General features: G+C 37.7%; 4 protein-coding genes across 5 annotated transcripts; 1 reads left to right on the top strand and 3 right to left on the bottom strand.

The window, feature by feature from the left end:
* Nucleotides 1-742: 742 nt before the first annotated feature.
* Nucleotides 743-2,332, top strand: LOC137737365 (uncharacterized). Of its 2 annotated transcripts, none has more exons than XM_068476816.1 (3): nucleotides 743-1,021; nucleotides 1,185-1,388; nucleotides 1,761-2,332. In XM_068476816.1, the coding sequence occupies exons 1-3, from the start codon at nucleotides 980-982 to the stop codon at nucleotides 2,085-2,087; spliced, it is 573 nt and encodes a 190-aa protein (XP_068332917.1). In that variant the 5' UTR covers nucleotides 743-979; the 3' UTR covers nucleotides 2,088-2,332. The 2 variants fall into 2 exon arrangements, with proteins under 2 accessions (XP_068332917.1, XP_068332918.1); XM_068476817.1 differs by having other exon boundaries at nucleotides 1,794-2,324.
* Nucleotides 2,333-2,414: 82 nt separating this feature from the next.
* On the bottom strand, nucleotides 2,415-6,609 carry LOC137737364 (IAA-alanine resistance protein 1-like). The gene is made up of 11 exons (XM_068476815.1): nucleotides 5,883-6,609; nucleotides 5,398-5,481; nucleotides 5,238-5,287; nucleotides 4,927-4,978; nucleotides 4,475-4,588; nucleotides 3,928-4,205; nucleotides 3,567-3,716; nucleotides 3,360-3,467; nucleotides 3,114-3,215; nucleotides 2,980-3,024; nucleotides 2,415-2,875 (listed from the first exon to the last, which is right to left on the bottom strand). The coding sequence occupies exons 1-11, from the start codon at nucleotides 6,229-6,231 to the stop codon at nucleotides 2,720-2,722; spliced, it is 1,488 nt and encodes a 495-aa protein (XP_068332916.1). The 5' UTR covers nucleotides 6,232-6,609; the 3' UTR covers nucleotides 2,415-2,719.
* A 373-nt stretch (nucleotides 6,610-6,982) lies between these two features.
* LOC137736354 (cyclin-J18) lies at nucleotides 6,983-8,846 on the bottom strand. The gene is made up of 8 exons (XM_068475637.1): nucleotides 8,750-8,846; nucleotides 8,580-8,659; nucleotides 8,389-8,491; nucleotides 8,209-8,307; nucleotides 8,098-8,115; nucleotides 7,930-8,000; nucleotides 7,539-7,815; nucleotides 6,983-7,381 (listed from the first exon to the last, which is right to left on the bottom strand). The coding sequence occupies exons 1-8, from the start codon at nucleotides 8,822-8,824 to the stop codon at nucleotides 7,370-7,372; spliced, it is 735 nt and encodes a 244-aa protein (XP_068331738.1). The 5' UTR covers nucleotides 8,825-8,846; the 3' UTR covers nucleotides 6,983-7,369.
* A 6,595-nt stretch (nucleotides 8,847-15,441) lies between these two features.
* On the bottom strand, nucleotides 15,442-18,374 carry LOC137736574 (type IV inositol polyphosphate 5-phosphatase 9-like). The gene is made up of 8 exons (XM_068475822.1): nucleotides 18,354-18,374; nucleotides 17,986-18,179; nucleotides 17,745-17,843; nucleotides 17,378-17,648; nucleotides 16,959-17,143; nucleotides 16,059-16,167; nucleotides 15,798-15,949; nucleotides 15,442-15,688 (listed from the first exon to the last, which is right to left on the bottom strand). Exons 1-8 carry the CDS (start codon nucleotides 18,372-18,374, stop codon nucleotides 15,442-15,444), a joined length of 1,278 nt encoding a protein of 425 aa, XP_068331923.1.
* Between the last annotated feature and the right edge of the window lie 6,731 nt (nucleotides 18,375-25,105).

Genomic DNA, 25,105 nt, shown 5'->3' with positions numbered 1-25,105 from the left:
TCAGTTTTGTTTGTCTACATGTTTTTTATGAGCCGCTTCATCATAAAAATTCAATAATACTTGTTGAAATCGACAAATTGTAAGATCTAAAAAAATTGAAAAATTAAATTTCTTTCAAGAACTGTAAGCAATATGACTTACAATTTTAGTTTGGCACGCATGTTGAAACAAGTCGTCAAAGCAATAATAACAACTTTTAAGCATATTTTGACAAACTATGTATGATATATGATTAAGACTACTAGATGAGACAACAAAATCTTCTAATGATCAGGTTGTAGATACGCTGTGTCTTGTGGAGAACAAATAGTAATTTTTTGGTAACTTTAGAAAACTACGGAGCATAATGCTGATTGCTTTTGTGTAGGGTACTGCATAAAGTATTATGTATTGCAATTTGCGTTGAATGAACAAATTAAGCACCTACAAAAATAAAGTGTCTTAAAATTTGGGTCAGTATGAATGTGTTTGTGAGTATGAGCCTGCATTCCTAGCTTTTCATTCCTCCTACTACTCTATAGCCACATCTCTCTCCTCTCTCTCTCTCTCTCTCTCTCTCTCTCTCTCATGCGTTTGCTGGCTAGCTGCTTAAGTTCTGCAAACCAATGAAAAGCAGAAAGTAAGGTTATATTTTTAATCAAGCAAGCTGCATAGAGTTACTACAGTAGAAAATGTCCCTAAAAGCAACAAAGTGAAAGGAAGAAAAAAAGAGAAAGATAGCTGCAATTAAGGGCAGGTCCCAAACCCAATAAAGAAAAGAAAAAAGGGTTCAACTAAAGTAGCTCAGTAAATCCAAAAAGACGAAAATGGTGGGAATCTTCATTCCACTGTGCAAAATCATCCCATACCGCCACCTCTCTCTCTCTTTTACTCCTCCTTTTCATGCCCCTCAGCTTTCTCTTTCCTATATTTTCCTCTCTCTCTCTCTCTCTCTCACTCTCTAAAATTTTCTCAGCTTCTGGCATGCAACAACACTACTATGAACTACATCTCTATGGGATTTTCATGTGAGGATGATTTTGTAAGTCCTCTCTTTCTCTAGCCACACATACACTTTTCCATGGGTAATGGTTTCGATCCGCACTCATTTTCTCCTCCTGCCCAGACTTGTTTAGTGTGCAGAAATCACTTCCCTTTTCTATCTTTTCCTTGAGTAGTACTCATTAACATGAATGTTTAATTAGGACGGAAGGGAAGGCGAAGCTCCACTTTTATATGAAACGAGGGAGAATCAACACAGAAGCAGCAGGTGCATGGATGTTCATAATCATGACCATCATATGCAGGTTGAAGTCGACTTCGAGTTTTGGCCGGTGGAACATCCTCTTGAGCCACCTGATGAGGATCGCCCTGTCAAATGCCCGATGCCCGACTCTTCTGTCATTAATGTGAGCAAGTAATCTGATAGATATTTCATTCCTTCTTACATGACATTTCACCTTATATATGCCTTTTGTGCTTTTGTCGGTAAAATTTCGTAATGAACACTTTCTCACCTCAGTCACTAGCATTACGATCGGGTAACATTTCTCCTCACTTGTAAGTGAGAGACGTTCCAAGCTAAAACGTTTCTTCCTCCAGTCATTGCCTTTTCATATATATATATATATATATATATATTATTTTGTGTGTGTGTGTGTGTGTATGTAGATCTTGATGTTATTTTGTTGCTCGAATACATGGACTGAATGGAATTTCAATACAATTAGTAGTAAAAACTTGAGGCGTATATTTAACCTCTGGCAGTGTTATATATGCAGATTGATTTTGTCTCACGTAAAATGCATTTACAGGGAGGAGGGAGGAAGGAAAAAAGGCTTTCAGAGAGCAATAGCATGCGTAAGAGGACAGAAGCATCATCTGCGCCTGGAGCAGCTTATAGCAATCAAGGATTAATGAATCCGACGGTAGCGGCAGTGGCAACGGCACCTCCTGTTCGAGCAGTGCGTAAGAGGCACCACCACACACTCACCCGCGGCGACCATATGATATCACCTCTGAGAAGGATGCCACCTCTTCCTTCTCTCCCAACGCAGAGCATCACCGTCTTTCAAATGCTCCAGCAGTTCGACAAGTTCGACTCTTGAACGAAATTAAACCCAGTTTTCGTTTTTATTCAGTGATGAGAAGATCCTCTTGATATCACATATGTTGTAGCTTATAGTTAGCCCAAGCTTGGACTTTTTATGATTTCATTGGCACGTTCATAGAATCGTCTAGTTTTTCTCACTTATTTTAGGAAAAGTGATTTCCGCACACTTGCTCACCTCTCTGAGAGACTCTTTTAACTTTCTCCATTGATTTTCTTTGGTTTTATTCAATCCGAGGACCAAACAAAACAGAAGGTGTGCAGGAGGAGAAAAGGGATTGCAGAAATCAGTTTCCTATTTTAAAGGAAGGGGCATAGCATATGATAACTTCTCTTTCATTGCAAAAATCACGTCCTATATATAGTATCTGAAAGGAAAAAGACATGAAGAAACTGTAATCTCCTAAACAGGGGAGTAAAAAAGAGCAAGTTCACCGTCTTCCTTGGAGAGTTGTCCGCTATGGTATCACCCTTGAGAGTTTCCAGAATAATACCGCGGCAAGGTTAACCACCTTCATCTTCTCTGTCTTCCCGTCCCTTATCCACATTCACCGCACAATTATCAGCTGTAAAACCCTGATGCCTGTGCAGTACATTTGGATGGTCGTGCTCCGGTTTCTAAACAAAGTTTCATTCAAAAAGTGATATACATAGGGCAACTCCCATGCCAAGTATCAATGCAGTTAACTGTAAAGCCGTGCTTTTCAATGATGAGCCGCCATTGTTGTTCGTTTCAGCAAGCACTCCAGCAACAGCAATGTATATAAATCCACCAGCTGTAAAACCCTGAAAACAGATTCAACAAAGTATAAAGATAACTACTTGGATCATGAAAGCCAAATATGAACCGAATATTTAACCAGAACATTCCCAGGCTACATTATTGTCACCTCAATCAAAGATGACTGTCCTGCATTCTGTCCCAAAATGAGAGCCTGCATCAATAGCAACGGATTACTCTCATTTCAATTATCGAAGATACTAACTAAAATGGAATAACCCTACAACAAAGACAATACTTTACCACTGCGGTTCCAAGTAGTGCCACAAGTGCTGAGAGAAAGTTGAAGAACAGAGCTTTAGATACGCTGAAACCAGACCTTACAAGAATACCAAAATCACCGACCTGAAACAAAGGTAAAACAAGCTATAAAGTTATATACCTCCAAGAACTAAGACAACAAGACTCAGATTGGATGTGACTGTTTAGCCAGCCCGCCTATCTAGACTACCTCATTAAATATTAACGAACAACAGAGAGAACTCAAACCTCTTGAGGAATCTCATGTGCGAGCAAGAACAGAGTTCTAGACCACCCACCAACAGATCCATGAAGCAGGAATGCACTTCCTAAAGCCATCCCATCCGTAAAATTGTGCTGCAGTGGCAATACAAATATTTCTGTAAATAATATCTATCATGAACCACATTTTGGTTAAAGATATACAAGCTTGAAAGTAAGCAATAAGTCACATACAACACCATCCGAGAAGAGATTGAGATAGCCGAACACAAGATTTGAGGGTGATTGAGTAGTTTTCCCTTTTGTGGACTTGGCCTCAGAAGTGGAATCATTTGTAGCATGTATATGTTGTTTATCATCGCTCCCACCAGTCCTAGTGTTTCTCTGCATGATGGAAATATGGCCATACTTAAATTGCAGTCCAGTATTAAAAGTTGATTAACAAAATTAGATTGGCCACAAAAATCAGATAATAGTAAGATTCATGCAAGATGCATATAACCATATAAGCCAGCAGATGTCAAGCCTGTGCCGACATTAAACAAAGATGAACACAAACTCTCTGAAAAACCAACAAGCCAACTAAACTGCTTGCCTTACGAATATGAGAGTCCTGTTGAGTATTTTCGATCAAAGAATCATTTAAATCATCAGCTGTAACTTCTCCGTCAGATGACTTCTTCAGTTTCCTTCCATCGTTTCCATTAGAAGATTCTGACAGCAAGTCATCATGAGAATCATTATCATCCTTCAATTTCTTGCTGTTCTTATGATGATGATGATGATGACCATGACTCCATGCATTAGTTCCTCCAGAGTTTTCCTCAACATACCTCACTGTCTTTTCTACCAGAAGAAATAATACAATTCCCACTGCAACAACCAATACAGTACTATTAAAATTCAACTAAAACCAATCAGGAAGAACCTTACAATAATCGGGTACAATAACAAGCTCAAGGAAACCAAAAACACTAGGAAACGAAAGAAGGGGTTACAGCCTATGGAGTTGTATGGAAGAAGTGATGTGCACGTAGAAACATACACCACATGCACCTGCTCTCGGACAACCACACAAACACAAATTCATGCAGACACGAAGCATGGTTAAGACAGCATGCAGAACACAGATTAGAACTAACCCAGGACAGATAATCCTACTGAAAGATCTTCCAAAGAATGCGAATGTGAATGCTTATGCAAATGGGAATGGGAATGGCCTTCATGGTGGTCATGCGAGTCGGAGTGCCCTCCTCCTGCAATTAATATAAGATTCTGGGTGAACTGCTGATAAATGTAAAAGACAAGCATCTTACACATTATCATTTATTAAGAAATTATACATTTTTAATTAAGGAAATTGAAGAGTTCACTTACACATTGTCATAATTTAAAACTACTTTTTTAAAGATGGATCGTTATATGCTCTTCGCAAATTAAGATATAAGAACTTAAGAAATAATTAAATACTTGAAACATCAGATTATATCAGGTGTAAGAAGATTATATGGTATAGATTTGTACAGTGTAAGGATGAACTAAAAGATGCAAATCAACGCAGGCTTCATAAACTAGTTCCAGATTATTGTCATACCAAAAGCATGTGGTAATTGATGAAGAAAAGCATCCCCCAACATTGCTCCAGCCTGCAAATGAAGTACAAATTAGATTGTCAAATTCCCATTCCCATCCACATGCTCCAACAATCTACTCCAATGGTCAAAGTTCTGTAAACTTAGAGGCATAATTCCTAAAGCCTAAATTGGGTATTTGAATTGATGACGATCTTAACACGGATACAAGAAAACTTAAGAGTATACATATCAAATTGGTACTAAAGAGATGCAAACCATATACAATTGGATTAGATTTTAAAACTAGATAAACAGGCCTGCAGAATCTGACCCCAAATAAAGCCAACGAATCAACAACTGCCTTGGATGGCTTCCCCTGCACTGCAATAAAGCAGTAAATTCAGTCCTGATCATCGGCATAGGCTTCTTGAAGCAAAAGTCATCGGCAGCGTCAATAAAAAGACAATGTAAGTAACAATTGAATCACTTACCAAATACCACTGGCAAGATAATCAGGCAAATGAGGGAGGCCATGCTCACCAAAAGCGAGCACCCCAAGGAATGAATCCAGAGACCTATAAAAGATAAATAAGAATGCGGTTACAGACTCACACATTCGAGATCAGCTTATTTTGTATGACACAAACTTTAGGTGCAGCGAAGAAGAAACACACAATCGGATTTGGAGCAAAATAAAACAAAGGATTTTTAAAAAGACTGAATCTTGTGTTATGGCTAATTCAGCAACACAGATTTCGCACTTTCGACGGTCAAATCAGATTACAAACCAAATAAGCATTGTGCTTTTCGCCAATTCTATCAATACCAAAACGAAAATTTCCCAGCTTTTGTACTCTCCAATTGGCCTCTTCAAAAATTTCAATTCGTTCAATCCACATTCGAAGCAATCAAGCAGTATAACGAAAATTAAACCAATAAAGTGCCTCACACATTATACACAATTTCGAAGAAATACCAAGAACCGAGAGCTGCGGAGCACCAAAATGCTCGTGATCGTGACCGTGATCGTGCTGATGAAATTCAAATCCGTACAACTTCATGTCCTCCTCCTCCGCCAATTCCTCGGGAAGCTTCGATGTCGCCAACAATCTGTCCTCTTGGTGGCCGTGGCTGTGGCTGTGGCTGTGGCTGTGGCCGCTGCTGTGACCGTGACCGTGGTCGTGCGCATGGCTGCAGCCGTGGTGGTGAGTGTGACGCTCGTGAGCGGCAGATGCAGAGAACCCAGAAACAAAACTCAGATCCGAACAGCGCCCAACAACCAAAGCAACAGCAACCAAGACGAAACCTTTCTTACAAAGCGCCATTTTCTGAGAAACCCCAGTTGTGAGTTAAGGTGGGGTTTTATTGTAATTATCGAATTTAAGGTCGGTGTTGGTGGAGGAGTTGAAGTCTGTTTTGTCGGGAGGGAGGGCTTAAGAAGGACGGCGCTTGCAAGTGCCTTCGATGGTCATGACAACAACAGCAACAAAAAAGAGGACGATTATGCCGATTATAATGCCGAATGTCACCACATCCATCCCGGACTCTCTCTCTCCCTCTCCTTTTTCGGGCTTTTTTTTTTTTATCCTCTTATTTTGTTCTCGGAATCCCCAAAAAGAAACTCTGACAGCCCGGTCGCTTTTCTCTCACTCCACACTCTTTGCTTCTCCCGCAAGTCCACAGTCGAGAGACTCGCCTTTCTGGATTGGATTGGCCGCTCAACAAATCCACTACTTTCTGTCATATCATCCAATAAGTCCAAAACTTTGCGTCGTATCATATTTGAGTTTTTTTGTCTGTTGGCATTCGAATCCAGATTCTCGTTGGATTTTCTTTGGAAAGATTTGTAAATCTTCATTATATATCGTGTGATCAGAAATTATTATAAATATTTTTATTTAAAATGAAACACAAACAGTACTTGACAAAAACTGACCGCACGATGCATGATAAACGACATGATTCACGAATCTCCAGAACCATCTCCGTCATTAAAAGGATCCGAAGAGGATCCTGTGGCATTGCACGTGACTTTTTTGTCAATAAAAAAAATTTATTTGAACAAAAATGCTCACATTTTTTTATTTTATTAGCACAAATATCGTCATAACGGAATACCCAAATTATATAAATTAATGGGAAATTGTTTGAGACTACTTACTAGAAGTGTTCCCATCCCTTAAATACTCCTATTGGTAATTTGGTATTGGATTCCAACACAAGAAATCTTCAAGTTTGTCAACCAGATGTAAATTGAAAGATTTACCAGCACAAGAATGGCATCCAAAGTGGTTTTGCATCTTGTTTGCACAAAGAAACGAAGAAAGCTTTCAATGAAATCGTACTTAACGTACCACACCATATTAGTTGCTCTGTTCAGAAGTCCTATCTAGCGAGAAGCGTCGAAAACGTGCTTAAGAATGCCTGTGACAGTATCAAGAATAAACTCTTCATCGCATCCTGTTACAAACTTAACTGCAATTAAAAGGAATAAACTGAATTAGTACCAGTGCTTTCTTTCAATTAACTGAGATGCTGCAATAGCGGTGTAACAACGCGAAATGGTGAATAAACAAAACCTCCACAAAGCACACCACGAAAGAAAAGAGCGTAAGGAAACTAGAAATCTTACCCCAAGGAAGAACAGGAAATTCCAACATCTGTTTAGGTACCGTGATGATATATGAAGCAACCTGCAAAACAACATAGAAACAAAATTAGAGAACAACAAACCAAAGTTAGCAACATTTACTAGTACTAAGATTCTGTTTTGTAAACATGCCAAGACTGATGCAGCGAGAGAGCGAGGATTGGTGTAGAGCATCGATGTCTCCTCCTTTTCGTAAAGAAGATCCATGATGTCCATGCCTGCTTCAAAGTTCACAAGTTCCCCAACTTTTGCCACCCCCCTGAACTCAAAACCCCACGAAAGATGTATCGAAAGGAGGCTAGTAATCCTCGAAAACAAGTCATGAAAGGAAGAAGCTAACACTAATAGTACAATGAAAGTAACGAAAACTCACTTAAATTGGAGCAGAAGCTCTTCGAAGTGTGCAAAAGCAATATTGTTGATGCCAATCTCAAAATTCACTTCCTTTGATAAGGAACATAGACAACTCTCAGCCGACTAGCACAATACAAAGCAAACAAAAGAAAGAACAGAAGAGAAATTCCAGAGCTTTAGAGTTTACCTTCATTAAAACCACCTCCTGTGACATGATAAACCAAAATGTAACGCACCCGATAAGAAAAAAAAGATCAAATTTTTATGTGGAATATAGCACAACATATTTATGGCTTACCGCTTCCAAGTAATCTCGAACGGTGTAGTGTTGCTCCTTGATGATGCTGTCCCCCAAAGACTTGAATATCTTCACAGACAAATGCAGAGAAGTGTGTATCTAGCGATAAAGCATCAAATGGACATAGATTAGGATGAAAAGTCCAAGAAAATTTGCAGAGAAAAAAGATCGAAAACCTACTTTCGTTGAAATCCACAGCGAAACAAGCGCAAACAGCTGCAAATTGCTTTCTCTCAAGGGATACAAAAGCCAGTTTGCCACATCATTTGCCCGTTCCTCCAACCTTCAAATGTACATCCAAGTCAAGTGAAGCCCTAATTTTACTTGAAGAAAAAACAGAAATTGAAAAAAAATTATATCGTATTACTTACCGGGATAAACATCGAGGGTAGAATCGATGAGCGAAGAGGGACAGTGCGGTGTATTTCACTATCGGAGCGAGTTGGAGTTGCTAAATTTTACATTCGGGTGTGAGACTTTAAGGAAATTGAGAATAAAATCGATTAAATTCACAGCGATAAAGTATTCGAAACCGGCGTACTTGGGCAGATTCGATGAGCAAGTGAAGGAGGCGCGCTCGCAGAGGCAGCGCCGCCGCAGCGAACTCCCTCTGCATCTCTCTACGCCGCCTTTGGAGTATCCAGTTTTAGGGCGCGCGTTTTTGAAACTGGATAGTTTTGCTTACTTCTGGAAGCTAACGACGGCGTTTTGGACATACGATTATTTGGGCCTAGTACACTAATTCCGCCCCGTTTCAGTTGGGTCTCAAGGCCCACGTTTTCTTGCTCTCTTGCTGGGCTTCGGCCCTCCATGTTATCCCTTTTTTTTTTTTTTTTTTTGGGTCAAGTTATCCCAATTAGTTTTGCTAATAATTGTGATCTTACGTCGGAATGGGAGGTGATGAGGAGAATGCTGCAGCGAATGGTTGACAAATATGAGTGTGCGTCTTAGTTTGTGTATAGGGGTGCAGGTTGGAATAATTCCGATTCTGAAAGTAAGGGTTTATCGTTAACATTTTGCGAAACAGTTTTTAATATTCTGAAAATTCCGAATTCGCTTATGAAATTTTAAAGTGAAAATTAAAAACGTTGTTTCTTCTCTGATCTATTCAAAAATCACCCGTATTTAGATCTAAAAACTCTATCTGGTGTGGTAGATATACTTTGACCCTTTCAGGTACTAAAGAAAACGATTGTTATATCATTGTTTTAATTTGTTTTCTTTAAATTGATCTTGTGAGTATGCCCTAACGCTGATGGTGAGAGTAGCTAATCTCTTACTAAACTTTTTTTTTAATCTAAAAGAAAAACGAATGAATTATGGTCGTGATTGGGGAACCATGATCCATGACAATTAAATACAACTTGCTAGTCCATGTATGGCTTTTCTTTTCAAATTTATCTCCTTCAAATGAACTGCATTATTTGTTTCAATTGAGACTTTGGATGCAGTCTCTAACTATAAATATTCTTTGACTGAAATCTTGTTGGTTTTCAATTTTTTATCGAAGTCCTTGAAATTAATGTGATAATTTATTTCTATGTATGTTACTATATTTTTTAAATTAAAATTTGAAATTTATAGTTGTTTATATTAATGAGATTTTAAATAAAAAACCATAATTTGTGGGATTAAAAATATTAAAATATAAATATACTATTGTGTGTGTATAAACATGGGTACATTCATCAAAATTCCAAACAATTATTGTACCAAAACATGGGTACATTCTTCAAAATCACAACAAAAAAAAAAATGATATTAGGCTTAATAACATTAGTAAATTTCTTTGATTAAACTTGATAGGGATACATTATCAAATCAAAGAAAAAAGAATGTACCCGTATAAGTTTAAAACTGAATAGATTTTATGTCACATCCCGGCCCAGGCCGCCACCACATCCCAGGTTCGACTCCACCATAGCATGATATTGTCCGCTTTGGGCCCCGACCACGCCCTCACGGTTTTGTTTCTGGGATCTCACACGGGAACTTCCCAGTGGGTCACCCATTATAGGATTGCTCCCGTGCGAACTTGCTTAACTTCGGAGTTCCGATGGAACCCGAAGCCAGTGAGCTCCCAAAAGGTCTCGTGCTAGGTAGAGATGGGAATATACATATACGACTTATATGATCCACTCTTCTGGGGCGATGTGGGATGTTACATTTTATATATAAAAAAAGGTACATTTTAAGATTAAAAATTTGAAAAAATTATATGAATGGGTACATATAAGATTAAAAAATTGAAAACATTTTTTAAAAAAGCTAATGGATACAAACTTATTCTAATTTTTTTATTTATTTTGGAAATGTTTTGAATTGAAAATTAGTTAATAGTTTAATAAAGGTGTGAATATTAAAGGGGCTTTTAAATTCAAGTCGAAAAACATAGATGGTTTTCAGGAGTGAGTCCAATTACCTAATTATATGTATTTATTTTTTTAATGCTCATTTTATATGTTCTAAAATATTAAAAATCAATTAAAATCTTCTAATATTATGAATTTTCAACCCCAAAAAATATAATTAATATCTTATAACAAAAAAAATAATATATTGACATAAATTTATCTGCAAATCATTCTACCCTAACTCAAGTAACAAATATATGAATGTATATCATACCTATAAGTAAGATATGAAGCTTAACTAAAAGGTAGAAAAAACATAATATATCTACAAGCAAGACTGACACACCCCGACCGAGATCGGAGCGTGCTGGCCGTCACTCAAAGGTGACGTAGCCATGTGCACGTGCGGAAGCTAGTAAGTAGTAATATAAAGGCACGAATAATTAAAAAAACTAGCATACAAGTACTAGAATAAGTGCTAGTTAGTGCGATACAAATTCAGAGCAGGTCTATAGCAGTCCAAATAAAACGACAACAGTAGTACGCCCGAAGGCGACCCTACAATGTGGAGTGTCTGTCAGAACGCCGGAAAGCTCTCAAGGGAAACCACCGCAACGGCTAAGCAACTAGAACCTGGAGGGGCGCAAAACAAAAGCGTGAGTGGGCAAAAACAAAGCTCTTTGAAAACCATTTCATAAAATACATTCTAACCCCTCACCGTAAAACCTGTATACTTCCCAGAAAATAACCATATGTACGTATGTATAGATATGCCCAACATGCTCAAGGGTATGCCAATCATGCTCAAGATATGCCATGTCAAAACCTCGTAATGAAATGTATGTGCTCAGGTATGAATCATATCAATAACATAACATCTGGCAGCCGGAGTCACCTAACGTGACCTGTACGGCTGCATATAGAGCTCAACCTCAAACTCAACAACTGAACCTGCCCACGAGTCGGAACCACTCTATGTGGTCTGTACGACAGGCCTGGGTGTAATACATATATACGCTCTAGTGCTACGATCACGTGAAGGCTGTGCGAATAATCGCGGGTCACCTACGAGTCGGAACCACCTAAAGTGGTCTGTACGACAGGCCTATGCACCTAGCTTGGATCCAAGCTGAGCGTATGGTGCGGGAGGTGAACAACACGTGAAGGACTGTGCCCTACTCTGGGCGGGAGCACTAACACCGGGGGTGCAGGTTATGAGCTCTCTAAGCATCTCTAAACACTATGTAATGCAATCGTTAATTAACGCTTACCTGGCACTTACCTATACCTCCACAGCACCCACATATAAATATATATGACATATGCATATGTATATGTATGCCACAAATAATGCATGCAAAGATGCATGAACGATAAATAATAAAGTGCATGGCATAAGGCAAATAACCCTTTTTAATTCAATTTCTGGGAATATAAATGTATATAGGTATATACGGAAAACAAAAGCCCACTCACTGGTATGTAGAAGGGTCGTAGCCCCCCTGTCTCGCGTGTGCACGCTCGTCCTTTGGGTACGTGTCACCTAGATGCGAAACAACTATAAAAACGTTAACTTTAAAGCACACAACCCGTTTCTCGTAATAACTTCGCATACATTGCTCAAAATGGACAAATGAATATACCCACGTGCTCTACACAACCTCAGGATCACAACCATATTTTTAGAAAAAATTTTGGACCCCGCACGCGCCCCCACGCGCCAGCACAGGCACGGACCTACGCGCCCCCCACGCGCGGCCACGTGCCAGGCACACTGACGGTGTCAACAGACGCCGTCAGGAATATTCCGTCAAACTGACGGAATATTCCGTTAAATCTAACTGGTTCCGTTAACGGCGTTAGGAATATTCCGTCAGAATTGACGGAATATTCCGTCGCCTTCTTCCTTCGATCGCCGGCAACGTCGCCGGCGCCGGAAACTGGGAAAACCTGCAACTCAGGTTTTCTCACTCATTTTTCAACCGTTTTTCGTGATTTTTGGACCAAATGAAAGCCCTAGACTAGAAGAACAAGTCCCAACAAGTTTTAAGGGCTAAAACTAAGAGATTATACCTGCCCAAAAACTCCAAGTTCGGCCAACTTCGAACCAGGCCTTCCCGACGTCCAAAATCGTCCAACGAGCTACTCCGACGCTCCTGGGAACCTCACAAACACAACCACGAGCTCAGAAAACCCAAAAACTTAATGTACAAACTTTGCATGAACAGTACCCAAATCGGCCATTGATGAATCGACGTGAAAATCAAGGATTCCTCACCTGAAAATGGTATGGCTGAGCTCGCCTCGACCTCACGAGTCGAATGGTGTAGTTGGTTCCTTCGATCTGTGATGGTTTGAAGGTCCTTGGTGTGTGTCCGTACTCTCACAGAAGGAAGAAGAAGAAATAAGGGAGAGAGAGACACGGGACAGGGATAGAGGGAGAGGGAGAGTGAGTCAGTGTGTGTGTGTGGCCCTCCACTTGCCACCACACACAAAATAACCCCACAACGTGACGAAAAACATACTAGGGGCAAAATCGTAATTTCATACATACGTTTTCTATAATTCCGGGACGGGATGTCACAAAGACACATGAATCGTACTTGATTATAAAAAAGAATATGTCATATAGGTAGATAAATATAATTAACCTATGATATAGGTTGATTATAAAAATAAAAACTAAAATCTATAAATGAGGTTTAAAACAGGATAAAGAACAAGAAGGAACAAAATAAATAAATAATCAAAGAGATAATTAGGAAGAAATTTGATTTTTATAATAAATCTTATCATTTAAGAGATAATTATTGATAATAAAATAATAAGATTTAAGGAATTGGACTTATTTTAATAAATTGGACTATTCCTACTATTGACTCAAAAAATTAGACCTATATCAAGTTTCCCCATATTAAAATTCTAAATCAATTATTAATTTTTATTTAAAAAAATTATATAACTAACATGTAAATTCATTATTATATTAATGCTAGGGACTTGGATCAAAATCTGAAAACTAATAAAATTTCAGTCAATGAACATTAGTAACTAGGAACCGAATACTAATTTTTCCTTGTTTCAAATTTATCTCCTTCAAATGAACTGCATTATTTGTGTTCCAAATTGATTCTCACGTGAGGAGTGGGTGTAGGCCACAAGGACAAGCAACCTGTAATAGTATTTTCTTTGAACAAGTTGTAGTTTTTCTTCTCGATCATATCTTTGGTATCTGGTATATATTCTTGTTTATTAAAAATGAAGATCAGATATGGATGATGGATCTTCCACTTAGCCATGCTCAAAGATATGCTGTTTTCACTACAAGCTAGGGATATTTCCAAACTTCCCAATCATATATATCATCATGTGTTCCATTTCCATCACTCCTTTCATTTTATCTTTTTCAATAATAAAATTGAATTTCCCGACAAATGATCATCTTTCAGTGCATTCATTTTAGAGAAACGTTAAGTGATTCTCTCAAAGTGAGACTCTCTGACACCTTACAATTTAATAACAATTTTCGTGCTAACATTATAAAATATTGTGTAAAATGTAACATCCCACATCGCCCAGGGGAGTGGATCCTGTAAGCCTTATATGCATATTCCCATCTCTACCTGGCACGAGACCTTTTGGGAGCTCACTGGCTTCGGAGTTCATCGGAACTCCAAAGTTAAGCGACTAGCGCGAGAGCAATTCCATGATGGGTGACCCACTGAGAAGTTCTCTCGTGAGTTCCTAGAAACAAAATCATGAGGGCATGGTCGGGGCCCAAAGCGGACAATATTGTGTTATGGTGGAGTTGAGCCCGAGATGTGGTGAGGGCCCGGGCCGAGATGTGTCACAAAAAATATGAGGTCGCGAATAGCGAAGGAGTCAGGATTTTAGCTTAAGAGGGGCTCAAAAGTCTCAATCCAAAACACTTTCTTACTCTTACAAAAATTACTTTGATGTATGGTGAGCAACCAACTATCCTCATTTGGGTCTGGTATGATATCATTCTCATCATATATCCTCTTCCTTAAACCTAAACCTGAAGCCTCTCTGACTTTCTTCCTCTCTCCCTCCACTAATCTCCATACCAAAGTTCACATCAAGGCTCAACAATAGGTTGTCTGAACTCCATAGGAGCTACCAACCTCAAATTAAACCCGATAAAAAAATTAAAATAAAAACATCTGATTAGGGCTCCGAACCTACGGAAAAACCTTGAAAATTATAAACATAACACTAAACATTTATGCGTGAGAAAAATGTCATGATGGGCTTGGGACCATCGATCTTAATCCCTTCATGGCTCCGCCTTTGGTAGCATAAAGTTCATGGAGAGTCCCACTTTTAAGAGTCTCCTTAGCATTTATCAGCATTTAATTTGTAAGAGACATTTTTATAGATATCTGAAACACAATTCATGCAATGTATTATTCACGTGTTATAATGAGAGTGGACAATAACTTTATACGTCTCGATTTTAGAACAACGTTACATGACTATATTTCAAATACAACGAAAAAAATTGCTCAATTCTTAAGCTGCACTAATCATTAGTAAGTTCGATTAAAATATCTGCCACGAGATGTATATGGGTGCATGATGGTTAGCACACAAGACCCTGGTCCCCGGTTGGGAGCATAACACACACACACACACACACACATACATGTATGTATATGTATATATGTAATTAAATTTGTATTATATATAATGATTGGACCAAAACAAAAACCTTCAATTTTATAATATTCGATCCAAATAGAAAGCGTGCTTCTTCACACCAACTTTTACTGTACATTCATCAGCCGAGTTATGTAAGCACAACTATATATTTATTATAATTATTACAAGCTTCTTAAGTAAACTAACATTTTTATGCTCAAAGTTTCAAGCTTGTTGATCTCCCTTTCCATACAAAATTATGGGTGGTGGATACTTGAAACTTGCTTGATACTCTGTCTAACTTGTCTGATAGAAAAAAACTATGATATCCTCTCAATGTTCTTAAAACCCCAACTTCGGCTGTAAATATTGCATTCACAGGTCTGTGATCAGACAATTTTGATTCACCTCTACTGTATACATGTTGCTTCAACCCTTCTCCGTGCCAAATTATCCGATCACACCTAAAAAAACCAATAATTAAAGACAATTAATTTTATATCACTTGTTATGATAACATCACGTGTCGGTATACATGTTGCATATTACATGTAATAGTTAAGCGAAACTTACCATGCAGGAGCACGCCTCTTTTCACCTTTCTTTCCCGGAGGACATCCATAATATACATCAGAATTTGGACAATATTTGTAAGTGGGAGCAAATTCAACAGCTCCTTCATTCCAACCTTCGAGTACTTGTCCCTCTTTGAGCTGCACCATCAGCTAATCCCAATGAAATTTGATGTCAAATTTTGAGTGAAAGAAATTAAATTCAAGTTTTTTAAATAAATATTTATATAAAGGGTACAGGACTAACGATTAAGTGGTCTACCTGATCATGTTTTAGTAAGATATTCCATGCTCTTATATCCACTAACGAACGCGTTGTTGCTTCCGGAAGGGAAATTCTATAATTCAAGTCTCCGAGGAAAATTACTCGACTGCAATATTTTTGAACCAAGCAATTAGTCGCCGCTGTTGAGGTATTTAATTTACAATAGTACTTCAAAACATATTATGTATATCTGTAATTAATTAGCTAGCCTTTATATGATATTAACTTTTGACTATATATATATATATATATGACAAATGCTAATTAGGAGACTCTCAAAATTGGGTTTCTTCATGGACTCTCTGCCACGTCATATTTTTTTGGCACAATGTTTTACAATGTCGACACGGTAATTAACCTTAAAATGTGAGGTGACAAAAAATTCATGAAGAATCTCACTTTTAAAAGAATTCCCTTTAACTCTCATATATACATATATGAAGTCAATGTTTTAAAAACCCCATAGTTTGAATGACATGATCATATGACCAATAGACCATTTACTGTTTACTGGTATAGAGAAGTCAAGCCTTTCATGTGGTTAACATAATTAGTCCAACATGGCCATATAAAATTTGGTTAACAGCTACTTAATTGTAAATAATATTATATAGAACAAGACAAGTAGTAATAAAGATCAACAACACTACAGGTTTGTCGGCTCTATTAATTAGTTATTTGTCACGACAATTAAAAGAAGAAAAATAAACAATAATGGTGCTTAAGCCTTAATTAAATATATATTAATTGTAGTTGTAGAATTGTGTTATTTTCATGCTACGTACATATATAGTGAAAAATAGATTGATTGATTAATGAGATTAATTATATATTATGTATAATAAACTAATGCAATAACGAATTGGTTTGGGCGGTTTCAAAGTTTAGTTAACATACTCATGATCTAAGATCCTTTGTGGCAAATCAAGCAAAGGGCCTCTGGGAAAACTTGTTCTGGAAAATATATCGGATATGTTAGAATTCCTCAGTTTCTTATCTCCTTCTCTACCCCCTGAAGCTAGATGAGTGCACACGAAGCAAAAGCTTGTTTCATGTAATCGAAATCTAACAGAAACCGAACCCTGCATGCATACCATAATTTTAATTAAGATAAAAAAAGTAATGTTCCTTTGATCATTATTATTATTTAGATCATGTATAATCTCAGGCTCTGGAATATCGATCATGAGGCTACAATATTACAAAATATCAATATTCTGCCACTTAAGAGTCTTTAAATTCAATTCAGCAGTTGTCTCTGTGTATTGTAAATTTTTTCAAAGCATAAAGTATGTAATAATGTTAAGTCCACGTACCTTATTTCCTAGGCATCCCATGATCCCACAGCCAACACAGGAGACACTTGGATTCCGAATAAATGGACGAAGATTACTTCGAATCCAAACTGATATTAGTATCCCCACCATTTGCTTACTTACAATACAGTGGAAGTCCGGTGGATTATTAATATTGTTGTGTCTTTTCTTGTTTAAAGCTTCTCTGATCAAGGAATTCCATATCATGCAGATCTTACTATTCTCAGATCCTAGAACATTGGAGGCTTTCAGAGGAACGATTTCTTGAAACCTGAACAACATGAAAATAACGTATGCATCGTGAGTAATTACAACTTTTTTTCTTTTAATTTTTTTTTTCTAATTTAGTATGGAATTATGTACGTACCCAAGAACATAGATGTCAGAGGATGTGTCAATCCAATCCTCCATATTCATATCTTCTTGTGGTTCCACCCCACCAACATTCCATGTACTAACAAAAACCCTAGATGAAGAGAAAACAAAACCATACGTATGAGATGTATAAAAATAGATTTTATTAAAAAAAGATACGTACTAATTGGAGTACTGATCATGGTGGACCAGGGAAAACAATATCGGGATCGAGTTGGTATATAAATACATACTTGTACTTGTGTGTGTTAGTGTCCTTGTGATGATTGAAGACGGTAGAGGTAAGGTTTGAAGACGGTTGATCAACACTTGGTGTTTCCAGTATTAATTCCTCCGAGACCTCGTTGCTTGGAAAATCTGCTACAAAATTGTTGCTTCCCAAATGCTTTCTCAGAATCTTGTTTGCCACTAATCTAGGCCACATCACCTGATTAAGGGAAACATAATATATTAATATTGTTATAAGCATTTTTATGCATGTATATATGCATATATATATATGTGTGTGTGTGTGTGTGTGTGTGTACATATACATACATATATATATGGAGGAGGAAAAATATCAACGGGATGCCTAAAAGGTAGAGAAGAAGGTGCTCACTTCTCCTTGCTTACTAGCCATGGACAGAGAGAAAGAGGCGAAGAGTTGAAGTATTTGATGCTAGAGAGGGAAGGAGAAAGTTCGGATAGAGGATGCCAAAACAAATAAAAATTAAAGAAATGCAGAGAGATAATCATGCATGCCGCGAGACCACTGCAAGTTGGGGTGGTTTGGAGGAGTTGCTCTTAACTAAAGCGACGTGGATGATTTCAAGGATAGAAAATGCAGCAACCGTTAAAAAGAAGTGGCTGCATTGCTTGTGTATATATATATATATATATATATATATAGAGAGAGAGAGAGAGAGAGAGAGTAAAGAGAAAACACGGGTCTCTGCAGGCATGAATTTTTTCTGTTGCCTTAAGGCATAACTTGAAGGACATGATATGCTTTCACAGAATTGTTTAAGCAAGGGGTGCATGCAAGTGGGCGTGCTCCGTCATCAACCATTATGGAACAGATGAGCATCAGTTAAAAAAAAAAAAAAAAACCTAATTTTTTTTCTAACGTGTCAACCGCTTACTGGTGATCAAAATGTCCTTACGTCATGGATGCCACCTCCTACTCCAACTCTGAAATTACCTTGCAGTCATCACTCTCTAGGCTCTAGATTGGTTTCTCATCCCGATCATCTGGTTAAAACGGCCAATTGCAGTCCCTCGCAGCCCCCTCCTTCAGCCTCGATCTGCTCCGGCTCTCTCTCCTTCAGCCCGTCTGTTCAATTCCCAATCACAAACCCGCAACGCACCAAGGGTATAGCGGTCTAGTTATTTTCTTTTTATTTAATATAATTTTTAATAAACTAGATGCCATTTTGTGTGATATTGGTTTGATATTAGGGTGATATTGGTTTTTTTTTTTTTTTGTCAAATATTGTTTTTATTTGTTTTCATTTTTCTAGAGATATAAGGAGTATATCTCTTTTTCTATTTTCTATTTTCTATTAGGGTTAGATTGCTTTCTTATTAGTTTGAGAATGAAGTCTTTATAAACACACCTTGTAACTTAATATTAAAGTTAAATCGTTATACGATGTAGTCCTTTTGTTATGTAGTCGTCTTGACCATATTGTGGTCTTATTCTTTATTGTAGTCAATTAAATTGGAATCAGAGTTTGTAATTAGTTTTTCTTCTTTTCTAGTCCTTTGTTTTGTTAACAGTTTGGCTGCTATCTAGTAGCCTTGGGGAGCAAGGCAGCTTTTGTTTTGTTTGCTGCGGGTAAAAACTAATTGGATTGAATTATAATTTTTGAAGATATATATAAGGAAAAATTAGGTTCTCATCCTTTTTTTTTTTTGCTATTCCATTGATTAAAATCCTATTCCTTTTCAATTTTTGATCAAGGTCTTGGGTATTAATAACATCATTAATTATTTCAATAATAAAATATTTTTTTATTTCTAAATATATTCATTTAATGTTAAAAATGTTATAATTAGTATATTTATATTTATGATTTATCATATATTTTTAGTTTTAGTTTTAGTTTTAGTTTGTACCCATTTTTAATTTGTAATTCTTTTTTAATTTGTACCAATTTTCTTTTCAGTTTAATTTGTACCCATATATTAATTACTTTTTGTGCCCATATTTTTAAAGTTTATTTGTATTTGTACCCATATATATATTTTTTATTTGTACTTTTTATTTTTGCTAAATGTACCCATGCTAATTATATGTACCTATTCATGTAAAACTTTTTATTTTGTTATATGTAGAATGTACCTTTATATATATATATATATATATAGATAATCTATTCAATTTTTTTTAATCCATTTTTAAACTTATATGGGCACATTATTTTTTCTTTGATTTTAAAATGTATCCATGTCAAGTTTAATCGAAGAAATTTACTAATGTTATTAAGCCTAATATCTTCTTTTTTTTTTTTTTTTTTTTTTTTTGTGATTTTGAAGAATGTACCCATGTTTTGATACAATAATTTTTTTGGTTAATTTTGATGAATGTACTCGTGTGTGTGTGTGTGTGTATAAACACACAATAGTATATTTATATTTTAATATTTTTAATCACACAAATTATGATTTTTTATTTAAAATCTCATTTATATAAACAACTAAAATTTCTAATTTTTAATTTAAAAAATATAGTAACGTATCGTATATAGAAATAAATTATCACATTGATTTCAGGAACCTCGATCAAAAATTAAAAACCAACAAGGTTTCAATCAAAGAATATTCATAACTAAAGACCACATCCAAAGTCTCCCTATATATAATTTAATTTGCAAGAAGTCAGATACATACTTTTTATTGTATCCAACTAGAAAAAAAATATATATATATATATATATGTATATATTTCACATATAGACACTGAGAAGACACATCCAAAAAAAGGGGCACTCAGTACTGTTGACTCTTCATTGATAGCACAAACATGTTTCCAAAAAGCTGATTTAACTAAAGGTATGGTCTGATGTATTCGGCTGGCTGGAATATCATATCAGGGATGGCCTCAGAGCATGCAATATGCAAGTCGTTTGTAGAATTGTAGTTTGAGTTTTTCCAGAGCCGCCGGCAGAAATTCACAAGTTGGTGTATAAAGAAATTAAATGGATTTAAAATTAATGGTACGTGACCATCGACCAGTATCTTAACCTAACATTGAAAGCCTTCCAAATTTTCAAGTATTTTTTTTAAGAAGTGTATACTACACTTTCCAATCACACTGCAACTTGTTCACAAGATTCCAATTTTAAATTATCCGGCAAAAACAGCAATTTTAACAACTCCAATCAAATAAAAAATTTGTATACTATCGTAATCAACCAATATTAATGAGTTTATAATTTACACACCATGCGTATTTTTGGGATTTGATAGGCACTAATGACAGCCACAAGAAGCAAACCACCAATCCAATTTTCTTATTTGGATGGATGGTGAGCCCAATGTTTCCAATAAAAATGTCATCTTTTTGTCATATTGAAAAAAACACAATATTTTACGCTGTGTTTTTTCTGAATGTTTGTGTGTGTGTTCTTGTACCTCCGCGATTTTGTATTAATTAATATGATCTCCTAATGATACATATTAATTATTAGCATATGTGCTCATAGTTGTTATTTAGGACATATATATTTGGTGCGATATTTGGGCAAATTGGGGCACAACAAGCTAGTCACGTCTGACCGGCCCGATCCTAGTTAACATTAAGTGATGCAGGCTTAGCTTCATCTCATCAGCTTGAAATCAGCAAATTACATGCACGTAACAATTACATATCATTGCAATGACGCGTTTCTTTACACAAAATCCCACATATTTTTTTTGTCTGAATAAAACCTATTTACTAGGTTACATATAAGCAAATTCATTAATTCTGTTTGTGCCACATCCCGGTCCGGGTGGAATCACTTCCCGGCCCCGACTCCACTGTAGCATGATATTGTCCAATTTGGGCCCCCAGCACACCCTCACGGTTTTGTTTCTGGGAACTCACACGAGAACTCGTGCTACTCGCTTAACTTCAGAGTTCCCATGGAACCCGAAGCCAATGAGCTCCCAAAAAGCATCGTGCTAGGTAGAGATGGGAATATACATATAAGGATCACTCCCCTGGGCGATGTGGGATGTCACAATCCACCCCCCTTAAGGGCCCGACATCCTCGTCAGCACGCACGCGACCAGGGTTAGGCTCTGATACCAAATTGTCACATCCCGGCCCGAGCGGGACCAGTTCCCAGGCTCGACTCCACCGTAGCACGATATTGTCAGCTTTGGGCCCCCAGCACACCCTCACGGTTTTGTTTCTGAGAACTCACACGAAAATTTCTCGATGGGTCACCCATCCTGGGAATGCTCTTGTACGCTACCCGCTTAACCTCGGAGTTCCCATGGAACCCGAAGCCAGTGAGCTCCCAAAAGGCCTCGTGCTAGGTAGAGATAGGAATATACATATAAGGATCACTCCCTTGGGCGATGTGGGATGTCACAGTTTGACTTTCCACATTTTTCATTTTTAGATGTCTAAAATACCCCTAATTACTTATTTGGTATCTACAATTCATTATATGGATATTATGTGTATTAATATCATGAATTATTTTTCAAACTATGCAAAATTTAAAAGGCGAATTAATGATTTTGCGAAAAAAAAAAAGAGAAGGTATTAATGCTATTCATCAGCACATAAAAAGGAAGACTGCATTTTTTTTAGGGAGACTTTGGATGCGGTCCCTAACTATGAATATTCTTTGATTGAAACCTTGTTGGTTTTCAATTTTTGATCTAAGTCCCTGAAATTAATGTGAAAATTTATTTCTATGTACGTTACTATATTTTTTAAATTAAAAATTAAAAATTTTAGTTGTTTATGTAAATGATATTTTAAATAAAAAACTATAATTTTTGGGATTAAAATATTAAATATAAATATACTGTTGTGTGTGTGTGTGTGTGTGACATCCCGTCCCGGGATTATTAACACGTACGCGTGGAACTACAATTTTGCCCTAATGTGTTTTTCGTCACGTTGTGGGGTTGTGTTATGTGTTGTGGCATGTGTTGGGCCACACACACACCTGCACACTCTCTGCCCTTCCCCTTTTCCCTCTGTCTCTCTCTCCCGTCTCTCTCTCTCTCTCTCTTCCCTTCTTCTTCTTCTTCCTTCGACGTACGGACAAACATCAAAAGCACCCAAACCATCACAGATCGAAGGAACCAAAGACACCATTCAACTCGTGAGGTCGAGGCGAGCACAACCATACCATTTTCAGGTGAGGAATACTTCGTTTTCACGTCGATTCAACAATGGCCGATTTAGGTACTGTTCATGCAAAGTTTATACATTGAGTTTTTGGACTTTTAAAGCTTGTAGATGTGTTCGTGAAGTCCTAAGGAGCGTCGGAGTAGCTCGTTGGACAAATTTGGACGTCGGGAAGGCCCGGTTCGAAGTTGGCCGAACTTGGAGTTTTTGGACAGGTATAATCTCTTAGTTTTAGCCCTTAAAACTTGTTGGGATATGTTCTACTAGTCTAGGGCTTTCATTTGGTCCAAGAATCACGAAAAACGGATGAAAAATGAGCGAGAAAACCTAAGTTGCAGGTTTTCCCAGTTTCCGGCGCCGGCGACGTCGCCGGCGATCGAATGAAGAAGGCGACGGAATATTCCGTCAATTCTGACGGAATATTCCTAACGCCGTTAACGGATCCGGTTAGATTTAACGGAATATTCCGTCAGTTTGACGGAATATTCCTGACGGCGTCTGTTGACACCGTCAGTGTGCCTGGCACGTGACCGCGCGTGGGGGGCGCGTAGGTCCGTGCCTGTGCTGGCGCGTGGGGGCGCGTGTGGGGTCCAAAATTTTTTCTAAAAATATGGTTGTGATCCTGAGGTTGTGTAGAGCACGTGGGTATATTCATTTGTCCATTTTGAGCAATGTATGAGAAGTTATTACGAGAAACGGGTTATGTGCTTTAAAGTTAACGTTTTTATAGTTGTTTCGCATTTAGGTGACACGTACCCAGAGGACGAGCGTGCACACGCGAGACAGGGGGGCTACGACCCTTCTACATACCAGTGAGTGGGCTTTTGTTTTCCGTATATACCTATATACATATTTATTTCCCAGAAATTAGTATAAATGCTTCGTTATATGCCATTTCTTTTATATAATTGGTGGTTATGCATGAGTAGTGGCATATACGTTTAATTACATATTCAAATATTGCATATGTCATATATATTTATATGTTGGTGCTGTGGAGGCATAGGTAAGTGTCAGGTAAACGTTATTTAACGATTGCATTAAATAGTGGTTAGAGATGCTTAGAGAGCTCATAACCTGCACCCCCGGTGTTAGTGCTCCCGCCCAGAGTAGGGCACAGTCCTTCACGTGATGTTCACCTCCCGCACCACACGCTCAGCTTGGATCCAAGTTAGGTGTATAGGCCTGTCGTACAGACCACATTAGGTGGTTCCGACTCGTAGGTGACCCGCGATTATTCGCACAGCCTTCACGTGATCGTAGCACTAGAGCGTATGGATATGTTACACCCAGGCCTGTCGTACAGACCACTTAGGGTGGTTCCGACTCGTGGGCAGGTTTAGATATTGAGATTGAGATTTGAGCTCTAGATGCAGCCGTACAGGTCACGTTAGGTGACTCCGGCTGCCAGATGTTATGATGTTGATATGATTTATACCTGGGCACTTACATTTTTATTAAGGCTTGGCATGGCATACCCTTGAGCATATTTGGCATACCTATACATACGTACATATGTTTATTTCTGGGAAGTATACAGGTTTTACGGCGAGGGGTTATAATGTATTTTGCTAAATGGTTTTCAAAGAGCTTTGTTTTTGCCCACTCACGCTTTTGTTTTGCGCCCCTCCAGGTTCTAGTTGCTTAGCCGTTGCGGTGGTTTCCTTTGAGGGCTCTTCGGCGTTCTGACAGACACTCCCTATTGTAGGGCCGCCTTCGGGCGTACTACTGTTATCGTTTTTGTTTGGACTGCTTTAGACCTGCTCTGATTTTGTATATCACTTACTAGCACATATTGGTACCTCGTATGCTAGTTTTGAACTATTCGTACTTTTATATTACTACTTTACTAGCTTCCGCACGTGCACATGGCTACGTCACCTTTGTGTGACGGCCAGCACGCTCCGATCTCGGTCGGGGTGTGTCAGTTTGGTATCAGAGCCTAGGTTTGGCAGTCCTGTGTCTGTGTGAGTATTCTAATAATTTTGGTGTCTTCTGTCAGAACTATGCCGCCT

The sequence above is a fragment of the Pyrus communis genome, chromosome 6 (assembly GCF_963583255.1).
Source record: "Pyrus communis chromosome 6, drPyrComm1.1, whole genome shotgun sequence".
Taxonomy (NCBI): Eukaryota; Viridiplantae; Streptophyta; class Magnoliopsida; order Rosales; family Rosaceae; genus Pyrus; species Pyrus communis.
Note: the sequence above shows the minus strand (reverse complement) of the source record. Positions and strands in the feature narration are given on the sequence as shown.